At 39.1% G+C, this 19,235-nt stretch overlaps 1 protein-coding gene across 2 annotated transcripts; it reads right to left on the bottom strand.

The window, feature by feature from the left end:
* Window positions 1-17: 17 nt before the first annotated feature.
* On the bottom strand, window positions 18-19,228 carry lrsam1 (leucine rich repeat and sterile alpha motif containing 1). Of its 2 annotated transcripts, XM_034300523.2 has the most exons (25): window positions 19,097-19,228; window positions 18,704-18,849; window positions 18,524-18,580; window positions 16,350-16,394; window positions 16,191-16,268; window positions 16,036-16,104; window positions 15,845-15,929; window positions 15,448-15,569; window positions 13,887-13,977; window positions 13,677-13,786; window positions 12,590-12,619; window positions 12,366-12,488; window positions 11,649-11,788; window positions 11,480-11,524; window positions 10,950-11,020; window positions 9,716-9,815; window positions 9,548-9,635; window positions 9,354-9,428; window positions 7,940-8,020; window positions 7,499-7,594; window positions 4,881-4,979; window positions 4,635-4,766; window positions 4,045-4,105; window positions 3,770-3,942; window positions 18-2,552 (listed from the first exon to the last, which is right to left on the bottom strand). In XM_034300523.2, the coding sequence occupies exons 2-25, from the start codon at window positions 18,773-18,775 to the stop codon at window positions 2,430-2,432; spliced, it is 2,166 nt and encodes a 721-aa protein (XP_034156414.2). In that variant the 5' UTR covers window positions 18,776-18,849; window positions 19,097-19,228; the 3' UTR covers window positions 18-2,429. The 2 variants fall into 2 exon arrangements, with proteins under 2 accessions (XP_034156414.2, XP_026777893.3); XM_026922092.3 differs by having other exon boundaries at window positions 18,704-19,228.
* Between the last annotated feature and the right edge of the window lie 7 nt (window positions 19,229-19,235).

The raw sequence follows: 19,235 nt of genomic DNA, 5'->3' as shown, positions 1-19,235 counted from the left end.
TTTTGTTTATATATATATATATATATATATGTGTATATGTTATGACATGCTAAATGACAGATTTCTAGATGAAAGCATGCTTGATTATAAGAGCACTTCAGTGAATATGAGGGTAAAAACTTGGAGTATCTATATATTAAATAAGTTCACCCCTTTACCAAACTTTCATCAACAGCAAACTGAAGGCAGTGGCAAGAATATTGTGTTTTCCAAAGATTTTTGGCAAACACCACCAGTGCAGAATATTGATCAATTAACAGTTTCTTACAGAAATACAAATCACCTCAGCAACGAAAAACACCCTGGAGGTGCCTAGATGGAGGCTGGCCAACTAAAACAACAACAAACATGACCTACAGACCTAACATGACTGCTAAACATGACCTACCTAACTGCTGTTGGTCAGAATATGCCACAATAACTGAGACATTAACACTGCAAAATGTTGAAAATGTAGATATTTGATGTGCCTAACCATAGCGTTGGAGGGAGGCAGTGTTTAATAAGGTTGAGGAAGTGATTTAAATACAGCTTCAACTTGTTTATGGGCTATACAATCTAAGTACACATTTATAGGTATTTCCCCTTTCAGAAAAAGCTAATGGAAGCGAAGGGGATAGAATCTTCCCACAGACTGGGGAAAAAAACCCCTTTGGTGTTAAAGCCCCTGGCAACACTATTTCAAATGTTAAAAAGCTCCAATGGTAGAATCAAGAAATATACACTTACCAGCCACTTTAATAGGAACAGTTATACCCCTGGTTTGAGCTGACAGGAAGTCTAAAGTAACTCAATTAGCCACTCTTTACAACGACTTACAATTATCTCATTTTATACAACTGAGCAGTTGAGGGTTAAGGGCCTTGCTCAAGGGCCCAGCAGTGGCAGATCACATTTTTCCCCCAGTCTGATGTTTGATGTGAACATTACCTGAAGCTCTTGACCTGTATCAGCATGATTTTATGCGCTCATCGGCTGATTGCATGAATATACAGGTGTTTCTAATAAAGTGGCTGTTGAGCGTATAAATGCCAAACTACAATTTAGTTATAACTACAAGGAACAAAAAGCCTGATTAGAGCTGTGACATGTTTGTGTATATTTCTACCAGCATGGTGCAAGACTACAACTACAAGACTGTAGTTTGTGTAAATACATTCCTCTTTCCACCTAGCTACACTGATGAACAGAGCATCGCACTGCAACGTGAAAAAGCAGCCCACATCACAATATCACAACTGGCTTAATAAAGGAGATTAAAATGAGCTTTACTGTCCTCTTATTTAACTGCCTATTATCAGATGGCGAACAGCTTATTAACTGTTTAGGGTCATAAGTTTTGGCTGTGAAGCTCAGCAAGATCAGATTAACTTTTCACATTTCCATTTGTAACTTTGTGAGATTGTCTCATACAAACACAAAGCATTTTCTGAAATTGTAATCTTTTCAATGTGCTCCCATGTAAGTACTGAGGATTAAACAAAAACACTGCTTGCCTACCTTTTTACAGCACTAGGTATAGATCATGAGTATCTCAAATCGTAGCGAAGCCACTCTGCTAATTCTCATTCCTTTAACCGTTAAAAAGGAGAGGTAGAATTACTCACCAGTGCCACACACAAAACTTCTACACTAAAATAGTGTGTATAAAATGACAAAGATGCTGCTAGTTGCAGTTTTGCTCACGCTCAGGTACAATGAGGCGATCCAGCAGGAAAGAAGTTACTTTAGTAACTGTGGTTGGGGTAACAGTGGCGCTGGAGTAAGCAGATGGCTATTTCTGATTGGCATGCCTTTTGGTAGGTCTGACATTCCCATGATCAAATCTAGTCCCACCCAATTGAAACTGCCCAGAAGAAAACTGGAAAGAAAAAAAAAAAGAAATTCTGATATCTCTTAACTGGAGAAAAAACTTCTTATTTTATATTCACTGATCCATTCACCAGAGAAACTATAGCTAACAGTAAGAAGCTAATTAAGGAAATAAGGTGACACGGGCTTTAAGTCATAAGTCACAAGCATGATTAATAGGGAAGAAGTTTAGTAATTGATGTAGTTTAAGATCATGAGGATGAATTGTATGTAATAACAGTCAGGATTTGGGAAAGCACACATCAGACACAAAAAGGCACAAGTATTAAAATAGTGCAAATATATAACATGACAACCAGAGCTGTAGATTATCTGCTGAAATTCAGGAGAGTAAAATCTTTGAATCTTTCTCACTAAGTGAAACGCATAAAGTTAAATGACCTATCTCGTAGCAAGCCTCTTTTCCCATTTGAAATACTCCTGATTTATTGGCTCCTGGTTTACTGTTGGGAATCATAGCCTAGGACATCATGCATGACGAAAGAGAGTAACTGAGTTGCAGGTATTTTGTAAGCGTGTGAAAGTGCATGAGTGGTCAGACCAGGTCCTGGACGGGTTCAGCCGTGGTAAAGGCGGATGCGCTGAGAGATGTTGCTGCGGCACAGCGGGCATGACTGCAGAGCGTCACTGCAGACCTGGCAGCAGCATATATGACCACATGGCAAGAAGACCACCAGGGACTAAGAAAAGACACAAGAACAACGTGCACAGGTGAGACAAGAAAATGAGTGTATGGATATGGATACTATGGATAGATACTTTAACAGTAGCTACATTTACATCCAGCCTAATAGTCCAGAAATAATCTGACTGATAGCTGAATCAGAATAATAAGCATTCATGCATAATCTCAACCTGAAAAAACTGACTGAGGCCAATCTGAATGAAATTTCTGTCCAACTGATAGAGGTGGTTCATCTTTTTAATAGAAGAAGAATTTTTAAATAGAAGAATAATAGATTTATTCACCAGTTATTAAGAGAAGATGCAGAACATGTAAACAGTTAAAAAAAAAAAAAAAAAAAAAGGAGGAAAATGATTAAACCTTTATTTCTGCTGTGGTTATACCCAGACAATAGTTTGTAATGTTGGTAACATTAGAAGATGAGGTAATTCAATTTATCTGCAATGCAGATGGTTAATATGTGCATTTCCTTTTTCTGTGCGACTTTACTGCAGACACTAAACCGTGCAGACACTAAACCCTGACACTACTGCAGACACTAGCTTTGGACTGAATTATACTGTATATACCATGCACGTAAACAAAGATCGGCTACAGAGTGCTCAGTTTATTTTACATATAAACAGTTTACATGGAATCTGCAACCGGAATGAATTCATTGAGACTGGGGAAACTCTTTGAAGGTAAACATAACCACTATGTACATAGCCAGTCAAAGGTTTTTAAACAGAGTTTTCTTTACAATTTGTTAACTTTGCTGCATAAAACAATTCCAGAATAGTAAAAGAAAAAAATAAATAAACTAATGTCACCACAGACCTAAATCTTTATATTTAAGGAGTTGAAGGTGGCTAAACTTGGACAATAAATCAGTTAAGCCTGTAGCTAAAACACTGAGAAACTGCTAGCATCAGTACGAAGAGAAAGTGCACAATAACTGCCTAGTTATACTAATAAAGATCTAGGGATTTCTCAGTTCACTTATATCCATTCCTACCTTACTTTAACAGTATTTAACAGATTGAGCCAATTGTTAGTTTAACCAAAAATGCTAAAATATAGATTGTTCATAATTTTTCAGTGACACTGCAGCATTTTAGGAAGTTTTGCATTTAAGTTCTGCAGTAATCCATTCATGTATTCAAGATTTTATGCAGAAATTTTACACAGTTCCTCATTTCTGGACTAAAACAAGAAATACTGGGTGCTTACCCTATCCTCCATGCACACCACACACTCGTTCGTGCTGGGTGTGTCCAGTGGGCTGGGGGCTGTAGGGGTCAGGGGAGTGCTGGGGGTCAGAGGCGGGGTCAGCTGCTGTTGCAGGGGAGCGCTGGGTGCGGACGGTCCAGGTTCTTGTTCCTCCTGGAACTTCTTAGGAGAATCTGAGTTGTGAGACATTTGAACTCTTGAGTAAGTTCTACTGTATATAACTGTTAGTAAATGATTGACATTCTTGAGAAAGTGATATGTATGTGTCGCCTTACTCGGTTGTTCTCTGGCCCAGTGGAGGAGAGATTTCTGTACTCCCACTTCACTGATCCCCAACTGAAATAGCAGGACGCAAGAAATCTTAAATTGTCTTTCTAGCTGGAGTTGAGTCACTCAGTGTAACCACGAACCAGGTTAGGCCATTTGACTAACAATGCAAGTGACCAACCTGAGATTATTATTTTTGCATGATGTGAAGGTGATTATGAAAACGGTGCTACAGCGTTTCTGTAGCTGTTAAGCAAACATGCAGATAAAAAAATGAATGGAAACGTATACACACTGAGGTATGGAAAGGCAATTAGAGTGTAACTGGCAAAATTCTGATTGTTTTTATGCTTAGTATAGAAAATACATCAGATAGTCTCAAGGCTGTCATGTCTGAGGCTGAAACTACATTTTAAACTGTCAGTGTTACTATAGTATCCAACAGTTTACACTATTATGAAAAACTAATGCAGTTAAACAGGATTCATTCACCAAGTCAAAACAAGTCTGCTCACATATAAGTGCGTGATATACCAATATATTTAAATTTGACATGTGCATGTAAATAAAAAGTATATTGTGTAGTGGAATGACAGACCTTGCCGAGGTCTTTGGTGGTCATGTGACGCAGAGCCTCTGCAGTGATTCGGTGATGAGCTATGATTGGCAGGTAATGCTGAGCAGAGAGCTTACACAGCAAGTTCACCAGGTCATTATCCACACCAGCTTCCTGTAAGAAAATGAAACAAAGTGGTAAATACAACTAAATTTTAACATCTTAATGTGATTGGTCCATCTGAGTTACAGGTTTAAGTGTAAACACATCAGTCTTCATTAAACTAACCTGCATGCGCAGAGACAGTGGCTTGGCATCCAGCAGTCTTTGATACTGGATCATCCAGTAGTTTTGCTGAGTAGAGTCACTCTTCAGCTCCATCTCCATCTAAACATAACATCCATACATTTAACCTCTACAGTGTAGCCTCATGTAAGGACAAAGGGACCATGCGAGAAGAGTTGGGCCACACTGGCATTTTCATGTGCTTTCTAATGACCATGAACTGTCCTGCTAATGAATAACTATATTTTATTATATAACGATCAGCCATAATGTTAAAACCACTGACAGGTGAAGTGAATAGCATTGATTATCTCATTACAATGGCAAGGGGTGGGATATATTAGGCAGTGAGTGAACAGTCAGTTCTCAGAGTTGATGTGTTGGAAGCAAGAAAAATGGGCAAGCGTTAGGATCTGAGAAACTTTGACAAGGATCAAATTGTGATGGCTAGATGACTGGGTCAGAGCATCTCCAAAATGACAGGTCTTTGGGGTGTTCCCGGTGTGCAGTGGTTAGTTCCTACCAAAAGTGGTCCAAAGAAGGACAACCGGTGAACCAGTGACAGGGTCATGGGCGCTCAAGGCTCACTGATGCACGTGGGGAGCAAAGGCTAGCCCATCTGGTCCAATCCCACAGAAGAGCTACTGTAGCACAAATTGCTGAAAAAGTTCATGCTGGCTATGATAGAAAGGTGTCAGAACACACAGTGCAGTTACAGATTGCTGTGTATGGGGCTGCGTAGCTGGAAACTGGTCTGAGTGCCCATGCTGACCCCTGAGCATCAGAACTGGAGCATGGAGCAATGGAAGAAGGTGCCCTGGTCTGATGAATCACGTTTTCTTTTACATCCCCAGCGGAGGCAGTGTGATCCTCTGGGCAATGATATGCTGGGAAACTTCGGGTTCTGGCATTCATGTAGATGTTACTTTGACACGTACCACCTACCTAAACATTGTTGCACACCAAATACACCTCTTCATGGCAACGGTATTCCCTAATGACAGTGGCCTCTTTCAGCAGGATAATGCGCCCTGCCACACTGCAAAAATTGTTCAGGAATGGTTTGAAGAAGATGATAAGGAGTTAGAAGTGCCTAAATAAGGAGTTCCAAATTCCCCAGATCTCAATTAGATCGAGCATCTGTGGGATGTGCTGGACAAACAAGCCCAATCCATGAAGGCCACACCTCACAACTTACAGGACTTACAGGATCTGCGTCTTGGTGCCAGATACCACAGCACACCTTCAGAGGTCTTGTGGAGTCCGTGCCTCGACGGGTCAGAGCTGTTTTGGTAGCACAAAGGGGACCTACACAATATTAGTCAGGTGGTTTTAATGATATGGCTGATCAATGTGTGTGTATATTATTGAAGATGATGTCAGTGTGGGGTGTTCCTTGAAGAAGAAAGGCCATCATATGGACTATATGCACTATTAAAAAATAAATGTTATCAGTGACTTGAACAGGTAAACTTAGCCAACACTGAAAATATACAAATTTATGTAATTTGCTCATACTATAATATTTGCTCATACTATAATATTTGCTCTTCCTGTGTTAATACCACTGCAAACATAACCTGGTGTGTGTGTGAAGAAGAGTGCTTGTGCATTTCAGGACTGTAATTTAATTATAATTTTACACTAATAATGCTGGGCTGTGAGTGGGCTATGGGCCATTTCAATATTATTTTTCAGAAGTTTGCATGAGCTGAAATGATCTAATGGTATACAGTGAGTAAGAAATACATATACTCACCGGCCACTCACTCACATGTATACCTGTTCATTCATGCAATTATCCAATCAACCAGTCATGTGGCAACAGCACAATGCATAAAATTATACAGAAACAGATCAAGAGCTTCAGTTAATGTTCACAACAAACATCAGAATGGGGAATAAATGTGATTTCAGTGACCAAAACTGGGCAGTAGGAGTGGAAAAAGACCAGGTGACATTTTTTTGCCTGTCCTGTTTCGTTTGAGCCTGTGCCAAGTAGCATCAGATTTCTGTTCTTGGATGACAGGAGTGGAACCCAATGTGGTCTTCTGCTGTTGTAGCACATCCGCCTCAACGTTTGGTGTGTTATGCATTCCGACATGCTTTTCTGGTCACCACGATTGTAAAGAGTGGTTGTTTGACTTACTATAGCTTTCCAGTAAGCCCGAACCTGTCTGGCCATTCTCCTCTGACCTCTCTCATCAACAAGACATTTCCGCCTGCAAATCTGCCACTCACTGGATGTTTTTTTTTTCTTTTTCGGCACCATTCTTTATAAACCTTTATAAACCGGCACCATTCTTTATAAAAAGATACTCAAGCCAGCCCATCTGGTAACAACGACGCTGTGGCAGACGGGGCATGGTCGAGAGTTGGCTGAGGACAGAGAGAGGAGGGAGCACGCAACGCTCAACCATCTGATGTCTGATGTCAACATTAACTGAAGCTCTTGACCTGTATCTGCAAGATTTTATGCACTGTGCTGCTGATTGGATAATTGTGATCAAGAAGGTGTACCTGTGTTCCTAATAAAGTGGTCAGTGAGTGTACACGTTGTCACAAAGGTTGCTTATTCCAACACTCACTCGCTTGCTGATTTATGACTGCTTTGCTCTTACCAAGATCTGTTTGAGTTCCATCTCCCTCTGGTCCTTCTGTTTCAGCAGCTGCTGGAGCATATCTGACAGAGCTGTCCTCTGCTCTGCCAATGCCTCCTGACAAAGCCAAATACCACACACACAAGCAACCATATAAAGATACAAAGTCATTAAGAATGCATCTATGGCTGTTGGATGATCATGGTGCTGGGTTGAGTGTGTTGGAGTAAAAAAAAAGTGACAGAAGCAGAACAATGAATGGACAAAAAATAATGGATGCAAAAACAGAAAGGAAATAAGAATGAAGCATTTCTACTGAATCCAGTGTTTATATCGATAAAACATTGGGTTAGTTATATCAGGACGCTGCATCCCATACCGAACAACAACAATTTGGCTATTCTATACACAGAAATGTTACACTCCAAATTAGCCACATCAGCTTCCGCTTTTCCAACATACCTGCAAGGTTTCTGCATCCAGATTCCTCCTTTTAACCTCCAGCTTTGTCAGCTGCATTAACTCTGCCTCAATTAGCCTTATCTAGAGACATGAAGACATGATGAGGTGGTGCCAAAAGACAGAACCAATAAGAAGCCTCAAAGTGCCCCTGAACTATTATATGTTCGATATACTCCAAAATATGTTTTAATGCACACGAAACTACTAACATGGCTGCAGCTGTGTCGGTCATATTCTTTGGCATTTACACTGTCAAATTATGAGCATTTTATGTAACAATAGCCAGACATGTCAAAAATTAACCACAACAATTAATACTATTTGGTCTAGACTAAATATAGCTAAAAAGTTTACAACTGACACATCTTTTAATTTGTGCATCAAACCTTGGTAGCTTCAAGCCATTGAGCCGATTTTTTTGTTGCACTCTGAATCAGTTTCAAACTGAATTACTCAAAAAGTTTCTTCTTTTAAACAGAACTATGTTACTTCAGTGCTGCTTTAACATATTTGACACTATGTAATTGGAGTGAGCCACCCAAGAGGACTTAATCATTTGAAAATCCCATTTCTGAGTGCAGGGGTACTTCAAACACTACATCAGATGACACTGCTGGTAGTATGTAAACACAAAGGGTTGAGAGCAAAAGCTGGACAATGTAGGAAACAAAAAAAAAAAGAAAAGAAACAAAATGGTCGGCTGCAGATGAGCTATGCACTTGATAACTAAAAACCCAGATTCAGTATGAAGCTCAAAACTAATTCTAATTCTAAATAGTAGTGTCCACACAATCATTCTAAGGTTTTGTAAGCGAGTCTGTGAGTTCTGAGATAATGACCACTCAGAATTGTGGATTGTGAGTCCAAATCCTGGGACTGACTCTGTTAGTAAAGTCGCGTGTAAAAGTTTTAGTAGGCCACACTGAACTAAAAAAATCCTGCTAGATTTAAAAAGTTTCTGTAATGCTGATTTTCTTTGTCCTCATGTGTACGTCAATAAATACCTATGACCCGTAAATTAACAAGTGCGTTCACAGCTGATTTGCATTTAGTCACACCCATAAAACTTCATAAAAGGCAAAAAAAAAGATGACTAAACTGTGCAAGAGCAGCTCCTAAGTTGCTCATGCTAAATTTCCATTAATGCAGCTCAGCCACTGCAGCTAGTTAGCTGTGATAGAGTTTTATATATATATATATATATATATATATATGCATTATACAGGCAGTGACTGATTTTCACAAAATGTTAATTAAATTTGTGCAGACAATTAAATAAATAAGCTTTTTAAACCTCAAAACTAAATCTGTATGTAAAATTGCAACTTGATTTTCAAGCTCAATGCTACACTAGATTGTATAGTGACCTGCCAAGTAAATAAATATAAATATAAACATAAACCATGATATCTACCTGGTTGCGAATGTAGCCATGTACACTGTCCCTTTGGAGCTGCAAGGCCTCAAATGCTGCCTTCTGCATCTCCTCCTGCAAAACAACCCAAATTCATACTCAGTCTCAGTAAATCTAAAACAGAATAGGTTTTGCCAAAAGGAAATCTGAGGTGCAGCACATCCAGTCTGAGTAAGAGAAGAAGAGCTTTTTACCTCCTGAAGGATCTGGCTGATGGCTTTGCTTTTATCAAGCTGCTGCAGGGCCAAAACCTGCTCAAACTTCCTGTCCAAGGTCTTCATACTGAAGAGAAACAAATTAAGACTTGAATGCCTAAGCAGAAGTCTATACTGTAGAAGGCTGACTAAAACATTTGCTTATACCTCTTGCAGGCTTCAGACATCATATTCTGTCTCCTGGTCTCACTGGCCTCCTGCAGTAACCTCACTGCATAGCTCTCTGATAACATGGTCTGCATAGCAACTATACACACAGACAGACATTGTGAGCTGACATATAAATTTCACCAGTCGTGTAGAGATAGAAGAACCAAGATCTAGGTCCCAAGTGGTCTAACAGAAACCCATTCACCTTAACATGGGAAGATTATGAGTTTGCATCTTGGAGATCTGCAAGCTTGTGTGTGGAAGAGGCCAGTTAATGTTCTCCTCTGAGTATGTTCAGCTATGCAGTGATGTAACACAAGCAGCAGTTTGAAAAGAGCTAGCTAGTGGTTGGGAATTGGTGACTGGCCAAATTGAGAGAAAATGGGGTATATATATATATATATATATATATACACTGTATGTTTTATATATATATATAAGTCCAGCAGTAAATACTTTAAAAGGAGAAGCAAACTGCTCCATTTTGCTTTTGCTCTGGTTGTGATTCTGGTTTAGGTTGAGTATTTTTTGAGTTTCATGCCAACCCCTCTTTGCAGAAGAATAAATCAACCCTAAATAGAGCGATAAATCTGCATGACTTGCCCATCAAGCAAGGGAACTACTTTCATCATCAGAGGGAACAATTTGTGGTTCTGTGGTACCAACATAATCAGTATAGCTCAACGTTTCCACCTTATCATGCAGGGATGCCACAAAACCTTCAGGAAAGTGTAATTAATTAAAATTACTTTTTACAGTGATGCTCCAGTCATCAAATGTTGGATAACACTACATAAGACATTCTCCTAAGACCTTTTTGAATTAGTTTTGAATTCATGTTATATGGTCAGACAATTTATTGATGGAACTGCCTTTTCACAGCCACTATAAATAAGGACAACTTGAGAAACTCTTTTCTCAGTACAGTGAAACATGGCGAAATTCTTGTCTGTTATATTCGCCCCTAACATGAGGTAGATGGAGACTAAGCTGTAAAAATGTAGGCACATTTATTTAAGAAGTAAAAAAGAAATAGATCTTTTAAGACATTGACTTTAACCAGCATTGTCACTTGTTTTGAAAGGATATTTCATGAACTGAAAATCAAGTGAATTCCTGTAGCTAAAGACTACTGGTGATTAAATGCTTCTAAATGGTTTCTGAAAATTATTTTCTGTTGTGATTTTTTAAAAAGAATACTTCTAATCTGCAGATTAACTGTGTATCTCACCTGCAACGTCTCTCTTTCTTAGAGAGCTGGCTTCTTCCTGCGTGATGGCTGTAAGATGCTCCATACGGATTCTAAAGACAGGCAGGAAATACATTTATAACTGTGTTTATATAAATATAAAAACTAATTCTGTGCTATGTGGGTATTCACTTTAAAATGCTGAAATCAGTAGCTCCTAAATAAGATCCTAAATGGCTACTAGAATATAAATCATAAGCACTCAAAATAGACCTAAAGTCTCTTTGATAATAAACCAAACGAGTGCACGTATGGAGCGTTTCGCACCCAGTGTTCCTGGGATAGGCTCTGGATCTACCACGACCCTGACCAGGATAAAGCAGTTACAGAAGATGAATGAATGAATGATAATGGACCAGGGAAAGCAGCCTAATGGATTGTGTGTATATGTGTGTGTGCCCTGTGCAACTAGGGTATCTTGCAGAGATCCATTTGGAGTGAATAATTTGTTTAGCACATTCTGTGTCTGTGCCAAATTTCGGAAAGATCAATAGAGTGCAGCATGTACTTACCGATCTTCCTCTAAAGCCTGCAGAAATTCAGCACTTTTTTCTTGGCTGTAGAAACAAGAATTCTCAGAGTAAGACAAAACAAAAGAATTTTGCTCATTTTTCAAAAGTGGCAACTGAAAATTGTTCAGATATTTTCCCTCCACTCCACACATTCCATTTGTTCTCGCACCGTTTGTTGTCCAGCAGCAGATTAGAGATACGGGTGGAGATGCTGGCTTCAGCCTGCCGAACTTTCTCCAGCAGCTTCTGCCTCTCAGCCTCCTGGAACTTTTGCTGCTGACTGACACCCTGCTCTACACGCTCCTGCTCCTGAAAGACAGAAACACAAGGATTATACCAGAAAATTACATACGTCAAAAAGATTATCGATTTTCAATCCAAATTATGCGCCTGCAAATCTGTTAACTCTGAAATTAAAGATGAAACTAAACCAAGCTTCATCAGGATTACGTGTTCACAGCAAACATTAAAAGTCTCCCCCTGGGCACAAGTTTCTAAATAACTCTCAGGTATTTACAAAAATACTTGACTGGATGTGAATATTTGACTGGATTCATTTATGTGATGGAAAAACAAGGCTTGATGCTAGATGAACGGCCAGTCATCCTGCAGGTTTTATTAAACGTACAGTATCTCCAGTGTTATAGGTTATAAAAATTTGTCACTGGCAAAAATATCAAATTTACATATGTGTAAATGTAAATATGTGTAGATTTGCAAAAGCTGTAATCTGTTACATTGGACATATGCCATGTGCCCGCGAGGGACTAGTGTCTCTCGTGTTCCCACATCACACCCAGCGTTCTCAGGAAAAGCACCACGACCCTGACCAGGATGAAGAGGTTACTGAAAACGAGTCAGTGAGAGAGTGAGTGAAAATTGGTACCAGTTTGACAGACAGCAGCATGTCCTCTTTGCGAGTGTTGTTGAGAATAAGGAGCTGTGCTTGCTCTCTCTGTTTCTCTTCCAGCTTCTTTTCAAAGTTCAGCTTCTCAAGCTGCTTCTGCTCCTGATAGAACCAGACAGAAAGCGAGAGAATGAGAGAGATATCTAAAGAAACACAGTACCGAAGTCCACTACAATGAACCGATGAGGACTAATCCAACATACCTTTCTCTTCTCGTAGTCCATAAATTTGCTCTGTCAAATAAGAGAACGAGTATCAAATCAGTATTGAACACATGTTGTATGGAACAAAACGCATCTTCGGGGCAAAACTATCAATGGTCATTTCCCCTCACACAACAACTGCAGTCTCCTTTCAATGCAGTTAATCAACCAAGACATCTTTGGTGTCCAAGGTTTGTGGATTCAGGTTGAAGGCATTTATTGCACTTTAGAAGTGCATCATTTGATAATATTCTGGCATTTTGATTTGTGTGGCAGTTTAGGAAAGCCCGTTGGACGTAGCTGTGGCTCAATTCTGGCAAACACCCAAAAACAGTTTTTCTGTTCCTGCCTATAACATATTTTGACACCTCAAATCTTTAAATGTGACTTTCTTCCTTTTCATTTTTGGAGGTGACCAGACTTTAAAATGCTAGAATTTTATTTGTGATTTAAATAATAATAATAATAATAATAATAATAATAATAATAATTTTTATTTACATAGCGCCTTTCCACAGCTCAAGGACACTTCACTAAAACTAATAGACGTAGGACAGGAACAAACAAAGAGCAATGATATCAATATTTCAACTGTTAGGAAAAGAGCCAAAGTACTGAAGAAATAAATGTGTTTTGTGATTAACCCATGCAAAAACATTTTTAGGTCAGGAAAGCTTGTAGTTTTCAGAACTATATTCAATGTCAAAATTGCAACAAGTGAAAGGTCTTCCTAGCCCGCCACACATATCTATATATTTTTTTTAATTCAAACGTGCTATTTTGTTTAACTGGTTTATGTATAAATGGTATGATGGTGTACTGGTATACTGAAATGAATTTCAAATGTATTTTGCCTGTGTGACAATTTGGACATTGGCTTCACAATGCTAACTAAAGGCTATAAACCTCCTTATGAAGCAAACTTGAGACATTAAACATGTCTTGGTCAATCGACTACATCTGGAGTAAGTTGCACACCGTGTACATTTCATTTATGGACAAACTATTTCTTGAACATCTCAGCTCCCTGTCCCTGATAACTAGTGACATGCTACAGGTAAAGCTAATCAGTGGGCCAAACTCCCACCTGCCAGGCGATATCCTCCCCATCCACACAGTCCAGGCTCGGCTTGCTGCTATCGTTTTCCAACACGGGCAGCAGGTACTGTGAAGGAGGACAGTACTCCAGCCCCAACTCTGCAAAACACACCTTGAATTAGCCACAGAGACAGAAAACATTTACAGTGTGCATTCTGAGCTGAGTTCTGTCATATTTGTAGCAGAAATGAACTTTTACCTGAGCAGAGAAAGCGCTGGATTTCTTCTGTGCCTGCTGTGCAGACTGAGGCAGGTGGGTAGCTCATAACGCATGCATCAAGAGTCAAGCTCTAGACACACACACACACACACACACACACACACACACACACACAGAACAACTGTAATGTTCTGACTACCTCTTTAATTCATGACATGTCCTAATAATGTCCTAAGCCCTGGAACTATGGAGCACTAGTCCACAAGGGTGCATGGTATTAAAACCTAAGCATTTGGAACAAAGTGTTTTATTTAAGCAATATCGCGTGAGCAAGAGTGCTGTTGTACTGAATATCAGTACGACTGTGATTGGGCCATAGGCACGAAGCCGCAGGTAACCACTGATATTTAGTACAATTGTGAGTGTGATATTGCTTTTATACAAGTTCTACAAACAAGCAATTAATATTGAGTTACTGACATTTCAGACAGAATATGTCCAAATATTTTGTTTAATTTTGCTCTGTCAGTGAAAATAGTTCCCAAGGAAGCCATAGCTAGACAGAGCATTGCACACTGCCATGCAACGCACAGACTGACTGACAACCTGTAGTAAGTGTAGTAACGGATTCAATGCAAATGTAACTACTGCAACAGCTGGAATTTTATGTAGTGAACACAAACAAGTGGAGTGATACACACAGAGAAATGTACCAGTGCACTTATACTATAAATACAGCACTCTTGGAATGCCACTTGTCCAATCAAATTAGTGGACCAGAACTAACTGATGTATAATAATCTTTTAAAAGATGGCAAGTTTTGGTCATTTCTCATTTGAAGAGAAATTAAGTTCACCAAAACAGAAATTACATCAACAAATACTACCAGAGCAACTCCAACTACTCACAGCCTGCACATTAAGTCCATATGAAATCACATGACTTATGGTTTCTGTTTCATACAAGTTCCCCACTGTAATGCTGACAATTAAACCAATGTTAAATCAATGACAAAATACACATTAAGAAACATTTGAACATTTGAACAAACTCGTCTGCAGAAATTGCAACCGGCTAATATAACAAGGGGTTTTGAGTACTAGACCGCTGCACTGATGCAGGATTCACTAGAGGGGGTATTAAGGGCTCAGAGACGGGTCAGGAGAACACTTTTGAAGCCAAAAAAATAAGAATTGGGACACTGTGTGGCCTGGTGGATCTCACAGGCATTTGGGACAGAGCGTTTGACCATTCCATTAACACCAGTCACTTCCTGTGGGTACGACCAGAAGCATAACACAATAACAAAGATGACCGCATATACTTACTAAGCTATAAATATATTGTCATAAATAAAGAATTACTATGAAAATAAGACAACCAATTCACTTAGTCACATAAAACATTTATGCAGTAAAAGTCGATTTGGCTTAAAAATCTTATTTCTAATAATCCACAACTTCACCTTTCAATTTACAAAAACTATTTGATGTGCAAAACGCCCAATTGTGAACCTTAAGCTAAGCTTTAACATACATTACATCTGAAATACTTCCTGTAAGTGGACCAGTGTAACATACAAACTGGTTTCACTCTCACCTCCAGGGTTCGAACGTTGGCCAATTCTTTGGGCAGCTCTCTGATGCTGTTCTCACTCAGGTCCAGTGTGCGCAGACTGCACAAGCGTCCCACAGACGAGGGCAGCTCACGGAGGCAGTTCCCTTCACACAACACATTTCTCAATTCATTATTTTTTTCTATGTCAAAGAGCCTTGCTATACATGAGATGGTTTAGCTACAGAGTGCTAAGCCTGAAAGAACAGATGGGAAATGGTTTTAATGTCCATCAGCATGGAGTTTTCCTTTAATTCTTTATACAATACAGAAAAACACTCTTTTTTTGAGACACCACAGTTTAAGATAACTGTGTCTTCAGAGAGACAGACAGATCTGTGTACATGTCTAATCTGTACTTGATCCAAACGCAAAGCCACACCTTTCATGTTAAGCGTCTGTAGATTCCGAAGATCCCCTATAGACGCTGGAAGAGCCTTGATCTGGTTATTTTCTGCATTCAACACCTAGAGGATGTCATCATCATCATCATCATCATCAGTATGGTTATAACAACAGTAAAACACAAAACCCAAACAGAAGACCATGCAATAAAAAAGACCACAGTGTTACCTGCAGGGAGGACAGCTGTCCAATATCGTCTGGGAGCGAAGTGAGCTTGTTTTCATGCAGGTCCAACACCTAAAGAATAGACAAAGTAGCACAGTGACACTGGGAGTACAGATAAAATGATGAATTCTTTAATATCTCCTGCCTGAATTTCATACCTTTATAGTTGCAAGAGTGCTTATGACACAGCTTTTGGGCACCAGCGACTTGAGCTCATTTCCACAGAGGATGAGCACCTGCAATAAAACAAATGTTATAACAATGGCTTACGTTTCTCACTCCAGCTTAAGCAGTGTGATATTTTTAAAAAATCTCACCTTTTTCTGGAGCACCTTGCACATGGAGAAGACACTGGATGGAACCTATGAATAATACACATTCTATGTAAACAAGCTTCACAAAATATGAGCCACATCCATCAACAGCAGCGTGCTATTGTACCTGTTATTGTTTACCTGTATGTTGTACAGCTCAACTTAGCATAGAACCAAAACTTTTGTGCTTCATGTCCAAGCAGAACACAGCACCGCACCATATTCCAGGGTGAGAACTGTCGGATGCACAGAGCCCGAAGCCCACAGTAAGAAATGGGACACTACAGTCTTGTGGGACTTACAAAATCTTAGGACAGAGAGTTTCACTGTAATATTAATACTGTTTGCTTTCAAATCACTGGACCTTAGTGAATCTATAGAAACAATGTGTGTGTTTTTTTGGATGGATCCATGATAAACTTATATGTCCCTGGAGGACTAGTGGTTAGGCCACAGCACTGTCACCGCTGCGGTCAGGGTTTGATTCCTGGCCAGGGAACCAACCCCGTGTGCTACAGTGTGCTCTCAGTGTTGGTCCCAAGCCCAAACAAAATAATTGGGGAGGGTTGTGTCAGGAAAGGTGTCCAGCGTTTAAGAAAAAATAAAATTGTGCCAAATCAAATACAAGACCCAATAATCCACTGTGGTGACCTCTAATGGGAGCAGCCGAAAGAAGAAGAACAACAACTTGATAAACTTATAAAGCACCTAAAGTTAGTATCTGCTTATTTAGTTTGAAAGTATTAAGGACACTCTTTGTTTGTAGCACTGTAGTATTAAAGAAAAACTTCCCCCTGAATGACTTGCAGATCAATGCTTATAATCAATATTGTGCAAAAGATTTCTTTTGCAATAAAATTCTGAATTGACTTTTTAATTTAAACTTCTGTCATCAACATGTTGGTCTATTTCTGTTTCACTCTGGTTAACGGTTTCCTACATTATCCACGATGCTGCTCGATGAAATGCTGGTAGTGGTGCAGTGGGATTCATTGCTTAAAGAGAGTGATGCAGCAGAGCTTTAGTCCTTTAGTCTGTCCAGCTCTCACATCTCCTCTCCTGTACACTCTGCTCAAACAGATCAACTTCCAAAGCTTCAAATTTCATGCTAATACCTCCGTCAATGCCGTTGTAGTTATCAGATTATAGATTGTTAACTAGCACAACTGCATTATATAGCTGCATTGCATTCTGGGTCTTTGAGTCTAAAGTTTGCAAATACACGGGTCAGAACCTTTGTTTCTTTAATCCAAATTTTTGGGAGAATTTATAAATTTATTTATTTTTAAGTTATGGTGCACCTGTAGCACTTAAAAAAAAAATTAAACCTCTGTTCATAACAATTTTTAATTCATTTATTTTTGTAGTTTTATACAAAAATGCGCATTGTTTATTACACAGAAATCATTTTTAATCATACAAATTTTCTCAGAATCATATGGAATCCAATCATGAACGCAATATCTTGAATCGAATCGAATCAAATTGTGACCAGAGTGTATCGTTACACCTCTAGTGGAAATACAGCACCAACCAACAAATTAGCACCAGAGTATGTTTCAGGGTGGAGTTTTCCTTTAAAGCATTAGGCTTTTAATACTTCATCTAACACTTTGCTGACATTTCTATGTTCTATGTACAATGACTATAAACAGGTCACACTGAACACACAGAGGAACTTTTGTAAAACACACAGGCTATTTAACTAAAACTTAGAGAATTTGCTGTAGCCTCTTTTACATATAGCATACTTTAAAATCAACTTGATAACACAGTGATGCTCTAAAATGAATGTGTGGTGTTACATAAAGACGTAACTAAAATGATGTAAAATATTCAGGTGAATAGTTTTATTTTTTAAATATGTGTGCTTATACTTTTTAATTTATACAAAAATAGAAATACAAATTGACAAAATGTCAAATATCAGATTTTTTTTTCTTTTTCTATATTGCCATCGTATTGTTTAGGTATAATGTCTTGTGATATCATATTTGATATCAACGTCAAAGTCAAAAGAATGGTGACGTGAACTCCTGACACGCAGCAGATATGTAAGGAAAGACTGCTGTTGGAACTTCGAAATGTGATAAGATATAAAAACAAGATAAATACAGCTGTCCTGATGAATAATAGATACTCAGACGCAGGACGGCAACCTTCTGCTCGGTGCTCACCTCTGAAAGCTCACAGTTTGAAATGTCCAGGATGTCATCTGCTCCGGCTTCTTTAGACTGCCAGAGGAAGAGACAGGGGAATATAAACATGCATATAACTACAATATGTACCCTTTGGTAAGAAAACGAGTTTCAAATGTAAATCCAAAGCCTTAAACCCTGACAGCTTCTCATACTGACCAGGCACAACTGATACTCCAGGCGCTTCTTGGACTCCTCACTTGGTTTCTTCTTCCTGTAGAACAGAGGCATCCTGAAGCCACTCTTTCTTCAGCTCCCTTCTGAGTTCAGCTGCTTATTCCATACGAAGCTGTGTTTCTGTCAAGCTGCAGAATTTCAGCAGAGTGCACTAAAGTGACAACAGCTCCCTTCTGACAGGTTTTATAAGTCTAACTCAGTTTCTAACAGTCGCTGCCATTACAGACCTAAAGCCAGTAACAAGCCTGTACAGCACAGTTAGCTAGCAGCCTCCTTTATGTTTATTATTACAGGTAACCAGGCCGCTGGCTAGCTAGCTGTTATTTTACTCAAAAAGGAATTAATAAATTTATATATCTCCCCTATACAGAGTACCTTTCCGATGATTATCTCTTCAGACTGTCAATTTAGCGTTGTAGATATTACTGAAAAGTAACTGAACTAGCCACATGACATTTCCTGACATCACTAACCATAATATTTCTACCGACGGCGCTGACGGTAAATACAATCT

This window comes from Pangasianodon hypophthalmus, chromosome 27 (genome assembly GCF_027358585.1).
Source record: "Pangasianodon hypophthalmus isolate fPanHyp1 chromosome 27, fPanHyp1.pri, whole genome shotgun sequence".
Lineage (NCBI taxonomy): Eukaryota > Metazoa > Chordata > Actinopteri > Siluriformes > Pangasiidae > Pangasianodon > Pangasianodon hypophthalmus.
Note: the sequence above shows the minus strand (reverse complement) of the source record. Positions and strands in the feature narration are given on the sequence as shown.